Below are 9961 nucleotides of genomic sequence, written 5' to 3'. Positions count from 1 at the left end.
CCCTCTCACGTAATTTGGATTTAATCTGTGAATTAATTGCTGCAATATGTCATGGAAGCTAAAACTGATGACATTGTTAAAAAGAAAGATTCAAGCTGTTGGTGATGAGAGATTCTTCCTGTTGTTGATCGACATTGCATAGTTAAAATGATGTCAAAAAATGAATTCCAGCTCTCCTTGAAGCAGGTTTAGCTTTTGTTATTAATTACTAGCTTATTAACTGAATCATATAGGCTCACTGCACATTACGGTGTTTCTTGCACCTTAAAGCTCGTAGCAGCCAGTTCTGAAGAGAGGATACTAATTTACGAGCCTTCAATGATGATAATTCCTTTGCCACTGATACCTTCTATGGTATTGGGCTGTGAATAGATGTATGAATATTGATGACATATGTCCTGTAATACTTCTTTGTGTTTCTTTCATGTCACTTTCTTTCTAGACCCAAAGCACCTTGAAAATTTTGAAAAGTATCTCAAAACAATGAACTGTTCAGAAGAAATTTGTCTACTCACCACTTTTGCTCAGATGGCACAAACCAAACGTGCTGATGTTGATGAGCATTTTATCAAAATAATTGTTCTGGAGATATATGAGGTGAGTAACATTAGTAGTACATTCAGGAAAGGAATGAATGTGCTTTTTTTCTTTCTAACAGTGGAAGATGTGGAACATCCATGGTTTCTGTAGTCTGTTCTACCATATAACTAATAAAGTACTATTTCTCAGCTTTATAATCTAGTACTGAATTAAAATATCCTAGAGTGAGTGTTTTTCTGGGAGGAAAACCAGCTTCATTATAGACCAAGCTAGAACAAAACAAATGAACAGAAATATATTACTTTTGTTTTGTTTTTCTCATGCTAGTCTAACTTGCAGCTCTGAAATTCATTGTGTGGTGTTTTTTATGTGTGAGTAGTTGTTTGGGGTTTTTTGTCTTTTTATTTAGTATGTGCAGTGGTGGTGTTCCTGTGTTTAGTTTTGGCTCGGTATGAAATAGTAATTTCGTTATCTTCCAAAGTGATTCAGTTTTAATGTGGGCACTTACCAACCTTGTTCAGAATCACCAAGAACAATTTGGTTCTGTATTTTCCAAAAGGCATTTTATTGCACTGCCAAGGAAGGTCAGCCATAACCAGTAACTTCTTCATGCTCATTTTCTCAGGTCTCTTATGTTAGTCTTTCTACAAGAGAGACATTTTCAAAAGTTGGTCGAGAACTTCTGGGAGCAATTGCCAGCATCCATACGCAGATTGTTTCTGTACTCCTGGATCGGATTAGAGAGACCATTGAGACAGTTGGAATGGTAAGTGCTAATGTCTGTCATTTAAAACAGGCATACATTTAAAACCGGAGGATGTACCAGGCTGTGTTATAAGATATGGCTTAGTATGAATGAATCACTGAATCATTTAAGTTGGAAAAGAGCTTTAAGATCATTGAGGTCAACTGTTAACCCAGCACTGCCAAGTCCCTGACTAAACTATGGCCTTCAGTGCCACATCTACATGTCTTCTAAATACTTCCAGGGATACCAACCCCACCACTGCCCATTGGAACAGGGCAGCCTGTTCCAGTGCTTGACAACCCTTTTGGTGAAGAAATTTTTCCTAATATCCAACCTAAACTTCCCCTGGTGCAACTTGAGGCCATTTTCTATTGTCCAGTCACTTGTTACTTGGGAGAAGAATGGATTGTGTTAAAGACCTGTCATGTTTTCTTCCATCATATCACTATTTAAGATAAAAGGGCATAATGCTGATTATTTGTCCTGGTTTAAGCCCAGCTGTAACTCAGAACCATGCACTCTCTCTCTCACTCCCCCCCCAATTCCCCACCACCCCACTCCTGGAGGGATGGGAAGGAGAATCGAAAGAATTTATCTCCTGTGGGTTGAGATAAGAGCAGTCCAGTAACTAAGATATAACACAAATCACTGCTGCTACCACCACTAATAATAATGATACGGGAAATAACAAGGGAAGAGAATACAACTGCTCACTACCCGCCGACCGATACCCAGCCAGGCTGAGCAGTGTTCTGACCCTTCCGGGTAATTGCCCCCAGTTTATATAGTGGGCATGACGTGCTGTGGTATGGAATACCTCTTTGGTTAGTTTGGGTTAGGTGTCCTGTCTCTGCTTCCTCCCGGCTTTGCCTCCTCCCTGGCAGACCATGACACTCACAAAGTCCTTGGTCAGACTAAACATTAACTATGCAGCAACGAAAAACGTTATCAGCACTGTTCCCAGGCTGAAAGTCAAAACCACAGCACTGTACCAGCTACTGAGAAGGAGAAAAAATGACTGCTAATGCTGAACCCAGGACATTATTGTTCCGTACTGAGTTCTGATTAGCCTTTGTTTTCTGTCCTCGAAGGTTTCTTTATACCTGTTTAAAGAACTGCCGCTGTACCTGTGGAAGCCTTCTTCATCCGAGATAGCCGTGATTCGTGACTGGTTATTAAATTACAGTCTAACGACTGTGGAGAATAAACTAGCCTGCATCATCTTGGAAGGGCTAAACTGGGGATTCCGTGAGCAAGTATGTATTAAAAACAGGAGGCCTGAACCTGGTCAGTTTTTCAGAGCAAAAGTTTTACTTGAGCTGGGACTATAAATGAATTTGACAGTTAATTGCATGCTTTTATGTGATAGCTGTACATTTGATGGCATAGGATGGGAACTTCACAAAAATTCTGCAGCGTTCCAGCTGAGGATTTGCTTGTGTTGCTTCCCTGTAGTGCTGCATCTGAGATGAAAAGAGATACTTAAGCAAGAGTCCTCTTTCTAAGCAAGAGGAAACAGCTAACAGGGCACTATTTCTGAATCACTTGATTACGATATCTGCGGCTGCAGAAACAGAGGAATCCTCAAAGAAGTGTATATGAGACTGGTATGACTGTAGTTTGCAGGCTGGTATCCAGGTGTGTTTTCACAATGCCAGAAAGCTAAGGATGGACCTTAGAGATTTCAAAGCACTGAGCATTATTTTAAATGATTGGTAAATATTCTGTGGAATACTCCAGAAGCTCCATCAGTTCAAGATCCAGTCAAGGGTGAATGTTTTTTCAAGTGTCTGTAGCTTTTGATTTGGGGAAAAATAATTCTTCAATGAGGCAACTGATAAGAATTACCATGTTTCTATTAAAAAAAAAAAAAAAAAGGTATGTTCCAAAGTTTTGTGATGCAATTCTGATTTTAGCAGGATGCTCTTCATCTGGATCCAGCTCTCCATTCTGAGGTTGCATTGATGGTCCTGGAAGCATATCAGAAATATCTCTCCCAGAAACCATATGCTGGACTGCTTTCTGAAAGCATAAAACAGGTATTCCTCCTTGAGGATTACAGGGAATGGCTTACTGATAATGATAGGAACATTGCAGGCCAAGACATTCTTTTCTTTTTTTTTTTCTGTTTAAAAGCTATGCTATCTTGATACTAGGACACCATATTATACCAACTCTCAGTATTTTCTGTACCCATACAGCTGTTCCAAAATACTGTTAGGTTGACATAGAACATCTGTATGAGAAATACATGTTTTAAGTTTGACCCCCTCGTAGATTTGCATTATTATCCAGCTTTAGTGGGATAGTTGCCAGATGTTCTTCCAAAGCATCCTTTATTCATATGGAGTTGGACAGTGCTTGCTGAATGAAAGACTACTTATTATTACTGGTGAACATAAGAGACATCCTTCCTGTGCTTCAGGTTCTTAGTCCTACCTCATTTGAAGGCTCAAGTGTTAATCTCTTTAGGAGTTTTTCAGCAGTGATCCATGCTGTGTTACCTGCACACTCTACAAACGTATATTACATTGATTTTACAACACATTGGTGACTGAGGAAGGTATGGCTTCAAGTTACAAAAGGGGAATGGAAGGATAAAGTTATCAAGGTTAAAAATCCGTTTTTGGGTATTCAGTCCAAGATGTTTCTATTTATTTATTCAGAGCTTTTAGCATTGTCCTGTGCTTCACCTTCTTAGCATTTCTTGTACAGTGCTTTCTCCTTCCCTCCTCCCCTGGGCTCATTTCCCCAGTCTTTTCTTCCCACACTCTTAATGTTCCTTGCTTCTCTGCTCTTTTCTAACTTGCTTCTCTGCACTACTTAAACAAACCATGTAGCTGGTTTGTTGTCTTGCGCTAGCTAGATTAGTTCTCTTTTTAAGCCTATTTCAGCCTTGGTTGCCACTTGTATTATTAGTGAATCTGTCCTGAGTTGCATGAGCTTGTAACTGGAACTTGAGGGAAAGTAATGTTTAGGTTCTTGTACTTCCACTCAGAGAGAGTGAAATATCTGCATTGACTCCCAGCTCTGCAGTTTACACTGGTCATGTACAGTATATTTTTTCCCCAGAGATTTATAATTTCTTCTGGTCTAGAGAGGGTCATTATGAAAGTGGACAGACAAATATGACAGGGACTGCCTGTCCTCTTCAGTGACTACTTTCTGAGGAATGGCTGCCAGGTTTTATTCTTTTTGTTGACAGATGGTATTTTTTGTGTATATATGTATTTTGATTTCCTTTTGCTAGCAGTCTGAAATATTACTGAAGGTTGTGTGTGGCTTTTCTTAAGTAGGAAAGATAAATTTTAATCCGAGTATGTAGTTTGAAAAAGTTTAGGAAAACAGTATTAAGTTGATCAGTTGGGTTTACTAGAAGGGATGGAGTGGGAAAAGGCTGCGGGGGGGTGGAAATCAAAACCATAGAAAGAGAGACTTTGGATAATCCTGGCTGGTTGTGCTATATGATATGTCTGATAAATAACTACTGTTGCACTGGTCTCATGTCAGTGTTGTGATAGAAGAGGAGACTTATCCACACTGTCCCAAGTCCTAGACTTGCCATATGTGCTGTAGTATGGCTGTGCTTCCTCTCACTCCTGTTCCCACTGCTTTTTTTCCAGGTGTCCTACTTAGCCAGCATTGTTCGATACGGAGAAACACCAGAGGCTTTCTTTAATCAGTGGGCATGGGGCTTGATTTTGAGGTTAAAGCTTCACAGAAATGACCGTGGCATGCAGCATGGCTGGCCTGCAGTCCCTGTGCCTGACAGTGTGCTGGACATGACGGAGTCGGTCACACTTCACCCCCTCCTGAAAGCTGTCAAAGCCAACATCCCTATTGGCTGTTACCTGGCGCTGGCAATGACCACGCTGGGTCACAGGTAAGTGTGCTGGTTTGTGTTTACCTTGGGTGGATGGCCCCAGTGACTGGCCAACCCAGCTAATGATGTACTGAGGGCTGTTAACATCTTACACACATTTAAAGAGTAGAAGACTTCTGCTGCAAGGGATTTAGCAGGTGTTCAGGGGCTGCAGTTTCAAACAATGAGGCATTTCCTTTAGCTTACCAATAGTATTTTTTGCCTTCAGCATGTTAGGGCCAAAATAGTCATTAGAAATAGTACTGAAACTAAGATGTCAGCATGATTGCTATGGGCAGGAATAATTTTTGACTATGCTTACTGAAAGGGTTGTTCTACAGGCAGTGTTTTTTAGCAGCAGAGCATTCAGAAAACAGTAAAGAGAAAAAAACCACTCATGCTGATGGTGATAGAGAGCTTTGTAACCTTGGTACTGAACATCCTAGCCCTGTGTTCCAACACAGTCTTTTCAAGTGCTTTCAGCTGGTTTCTAGGTAAGGCTTTTAGACATAATCAAATGTACTAGTTGATTAAGATACAGAACCATAGATAGGTTAATCTCTCCCAGGTCTATTTTCCCTGAATCTAGTATCTCTTACAGTACTGAAAATCTTCACTAACTTGTTTTCTGCATATAATATTGCTTTACTCTTTAACAAGAAATTATCTTGGCTTTCTTCTCCTTACCCAAGCTGTTGCTTGATGCTAAGTTTTTGCCATAGATAAATATGTGCTTCTTCAAAGCACTTGGAATAATTTGAGACTGAAAGGAAGGTATTTGGGTTTGAGAATGGAAATTTTTACATGAAAAACAAGGCACTTTTTTACTTCTGAGGTTTGTTTCCCTCCCACCCTCTTCCTCCAACACATCCTTATCCTATCTAAACAGTAACACAGATACTTGTCACATGCAAAAGTTCAAGGCCAGTTATGTTAATGAGCAGAAGAAACAAAGTGTTTTATTGTATGCTAGTGACTTAATACTCGATTTCCTCTTCCTCACCTTCGAGTAGACATAGGATTAATGTTTTGCATATTTTCCTAAAGTGCAACCTTTTTTAATCAGCACAACTCGATGCAGAGCATCAAATAAGCTGCTGCTAGTGAGTTTTCTGGACAGTGAGAGTAGGATTCATCTCAGTACCATCTAAGTAGCTACTGTAAGGAAACCCTCTGAGCTCCATCTAGAGGTAGTGAAAAAAGATGTCCAGAGCATCAACCACCCTGAGGAAATGTCAAAGCTACATCATATGAAACTCACTCTGCAGGCTCTTCCTTTGCCTAGAGAGTGAAGGTGGTTGGCAAGGTTAGACAAGAACAGAGAGCTTTAAACTGATTGAAACTTGGTGGGTGAACATGCCTAGCTCCAGTGATTTTTGGAAGACAGGACACAAACCCCCAGAAGGACAGGAAATACTTAAGCTGTCAGCAACTGAATGACCCCTACAGCTGAAAGAATACCTGTGGATTTAGCTGTTTAGGATTTCAGAGTTGAAATGTAAAGATACAAATGTCTTTATGTCTCAGTTCATGAAAAAAGAATCAACAACCTGTCTCCCTTTCTACTGATACGTTTTTTGGGTTTTTTGTTTGTTTTTTTTTTGTGTGTGTGTGTTTATTATTATTGTTTTATTGTGTTGTTTTGTTTTTGGTTTTTTTTTTTACAGCATTGAGAAGTTCTGTGCTGAAGGGATCCCTCTTTTGGGTGTACTTGTCCAGTGTAGACATCTGAGAACAGTAGTCCACGTGCTGGATAAAATTCTACCCTTGTTTTACTCTTGCCAGTATTACCTCCTGAAGAATGAACAGTGAGCATTATATATTCCGTATATGTTTATTGATTCAGAACAATGAAAGTTAGTCTTAACTGTTAAATTTATCAGACTTTGTTCTGGGTTTTGCATCCAGTGAAAATGTGAGGCAGATGATGGGAAAGTAAGTCTGGTTTCTTTGCAGAGTTATTTTTTGACACTGACTGTGGTTGAGGTAGTTGTAGAAGGGTTTCCTACTTGCAGAGTGTGTACAGCTGTCACTGATGCTGCTGCTGTGCCACAGAAGTGGTCTTCAGACAGCTGTATTTACCTGTAGCTGCTGTGTTTATATGCTGCACACCAAGAAAGCAGGCAAAATCATTTAACTAGTAATTTAATCTGCAGGATGACTGTGAATCAAAGGCATTGTATATGGTGTCACCAGTGCTGTTAAGCTGGTTTGCAATTTTCTAAAAACAGGTTTTCTGTAATATTATGCAGTACGAGAAATTTTAGAATTAATTTAATTTGGTGACATCCTTAGGTTTTTATCTTGTATCCAACTGTTCCTTCATCTGGATAGTGGAGTCCCTCAAGGTGTGACCCAGCAGGTTACCCATAAAGTAACACAGCACTTGACAGGAGTGAGCTATGGAGAAAATGTTAAGCTGCTCAGTAGTATGATGCAGGTAAGAAGGTTATTAAAAAATAAAAAGGGTGGGGGGAAGGGTGTTTTTTAAAACGAGGTAGCCTTTGCCTGAACTAGTGTTTAAAGTTAGGAAGGATAAAAATCTGGCAGTTTTGCAGCCATGGAATATGCGGCATCAAGCATTCTTGGGTGACATGGTTTACTGTGTGGTGTCCCTGCCCATGCCATTTGGGTTGGGACTAGGTATTTGAAGGTCCTTTCCAACCCAAACCATTCTGTGATTCTAAGCACAAATAGTTGGTTTTTGTTTCCTGAAATACTTCTCCTTAAACTTGACTGTCCCTGGCCATGCATGTGATATTGGACATAACAACAGTATGTATCTTCCATACTAATTGGAAAACACATTTTCACCAGTTTGAAGGTAAAAACTCCCTAAAAAGGGAATGTAGAAGGCAGCATTACTTTTTTGCTTGTGTCAGTCGAATGCAGAAGATTAATTAATAGTTAGAAGCAGAGCTTACTAACAGTAGTGTATGGATGTGGTATGGAAAAATGTTCTGTATTTGGAACAGTTATTCTCTTATCGTCTAAAGAGAATGTTCTTGCCCTCTATGAAGTATTTTTTGGTAAGAATAGGTACACTAATGTTTAGAGGGAAATAAGGACTAAAGGGAAAGAGTCCTAATTGGGGAAGTCATTTTGCAGAGACAGCAGACTACACTTAAGAAATAGGAGCTTTTTATGACTGCAGGTCACAGGGGTCCTGCTAATGACTGATTTGTAATGTGTCTGTTTTTGCTGATTGCGCAAGATGCTGAGTTCTCCAGGCTGCAAAATATGCAGAAATTTGGACATGGCAAATCTGTTTGTACATGGGCATAGAGAGCATTGTTGTAAATTATTTATTTTAAGGATAGGCCCACAGCCTTATGCAGATGACATGGTTCTCCAATAAACTGGGGGGAGATTGAGATGAGATCTTAGGCAGGAGTTCTTCTGTGTGAGGGTGGTGTGGTGCTGGCACAGGGTGCCTGGAGAAGCTGTGGCTGCCCTATCCCTGGCAGTGTTCAAGGCCAGGTTGGACACAGGGGCTTGGAGCAGCGTTCCCTAGTGGAAGGTGTGCCTGCATGGCAGGCGGTTGGAACTGGATGAACTTTTAAGGTCCTTTCCAACCCAAACTTTTCAGTGATTCTGTAAAATTCTTAAGCTTTAATTGAAGCTGCAGTCTCTTGAATGTTTTTTCCTTTTAATGTGGCAGACTCACATTTTTCTAAATGACCAGCCAAATGGAGCGGGACCAGCTGCAGTACTGGAGTTCTGGGTTCACATCCTCACCAGCCAACAGCTGTGGCACAGGGACAGGGCCACTCTCTTCTTGCTGGATGACTTATGTAAAGCTGCATTTCAGTACGGCCAAGAGGACTGTGTTCAAAAGCTGCTTTACCAACAACACAAGGTAAATGAATGTGGTGTATTGGTGTGGCTGTTGAGTAAATAGTCAATTCATGTGTTTTTCATTCTTTTTTTGATGTGAATATGTCTTCCTGATGTGCAGCAAGAACAGTCATGATGACGATTGGTAATGGGGCTATCTGATTTGTTTCTGTGTAGGTCAAGATTAATGAAATTTCTGATACTTTAACAATAATATCTTTTAAAACCCATTTTGAGCACAGGTTTCATTCATATGAATTATATCACAGTATTTTAGTTTGTGGTCTTTGCATTTCAAGTGTTTGATAGTGTGCTTAGAACGAAAATAGAGTTTCCTGTCTTGAAGAATCAGACACTGTCACTATGACAGAATTTTCTTTCTGGAACATGAGGCAGAAAGGAGCCTGGATGAAGATAGTGACATACCTTTGGCTTGTAAATCATCTGTTAGGCTGCTTACAAAAAAAAAAAACAAACCCAGCAAACCAAAAAAACCCAAGCAAATGTTTTCTTTTTCCATACAGAATGCTTTGGGCTATCATTGTGACAAAGGTCTGCTGTCTTCACTTGTCAGCTGGATTGTGGCTGGCAATGTGACACCTTCCTTTGTTGAAGGCAATGCCAATTCCTCTCAGGTAAGTGGTATGATGGTGTTGTATAAACAGCTCTGGGATAAAAAATTTACAGGTGTCTAGGCTTGGGAATTTTTTCTTTTTGTACATTTCCTTTTGTTCCTTCTTGCTTCTGTCCCAGTGTTTGAGTTCTCCTGTGGTAAAATCCTAATTTAGCCTAAAAGAATGGTGTGGGCTTATAACGCTAAAGGAAACATGGACATTTTGCACAGAATTTGTCAAATCTGTGTCCAATAATTTATATAATAGGATTTATTAGTGAAGATTGCTTTTAATCTTCAGTTGTTTTCTATATATTTATGAGAGAAAAATATGTAAAGCCTGTCTTTTCAATCAGTCTTT

At 39.8% G+C, this 9961-nt stretch overlaps 1 protein-coding gene across 4 annotated transcripts in view; it reads left to right on the top strand.

Annotated features, from left to right (window-relative positions):
• The first annotated feature begins 378 nt into the window (after positions 1–378).
• The window catches only part of EPG5 (ectopic P-granules 5 autophagy tethering factor), a 40956-nt gene continuing 31373 nt past the window's right edge, over positions 379–9961 (top strand). For 2 of the 4 annotated variants that reach the window (XM_057398592.1, XM_057398591.1), the window contains exons 1-9: positions 379–597; positions 1166–1306; positions 2380–2544; positions 3208–3327; positions 4912–5171; positions 6818–6958; positions 7446–7590; positions 8812–9009; positions 9512–9622. In XM_057398592.1, the coding sequence (XP_057254575.1) occupies positions 394–597; positions 1166–1306; positions 2380–2544; positions 3208–3327; positions 4912–5171; positions 6818–6958; positions 7446–7590; positions 8812–9009; positions 9512–9622 (1485 nt within the window). In that variant the 5' untranslated portion in view covers positions 379–393. Of the gene's footprint in view, positions 598–1165; positions 1307–2379; positions 2545–3204; positions 3328–4911; positions 5172–6817; positions 6959–7445; positions 7591–8811; positions 9010–9511; positions 9623–9961 lie in introns of all 4 variants that reach the window. The other 2 variants (XM_057398590.1, XM_057398589.1) reach the window with 2 other exon arrangements.

Source organism: Pezoporus wallicus, unplaced genomic scaffold (genome assembly GCF_028554395.1).
Source record: "Pezoporus wallicus isolate ANWC-B61680 ecotype Strahan unplaced genomic scaffold, APGP_CSIRO_Pwel_v1 contig_8473, whole genome shotgun sequence".
In the NCBI taxonomy this organism is placed as follows: domain Eukaryota; kingdom Metazoa; phylum Chordata; class Aves; order Psittaciformes; family Psittacidae; genus Pezoporus; species Pezoporus wallicus.
The sequence above is the reverse complement of the archived record's forward strand: the minus strand, read 5'-3'. Positions and strand labels throughout refer to the sequence as shown.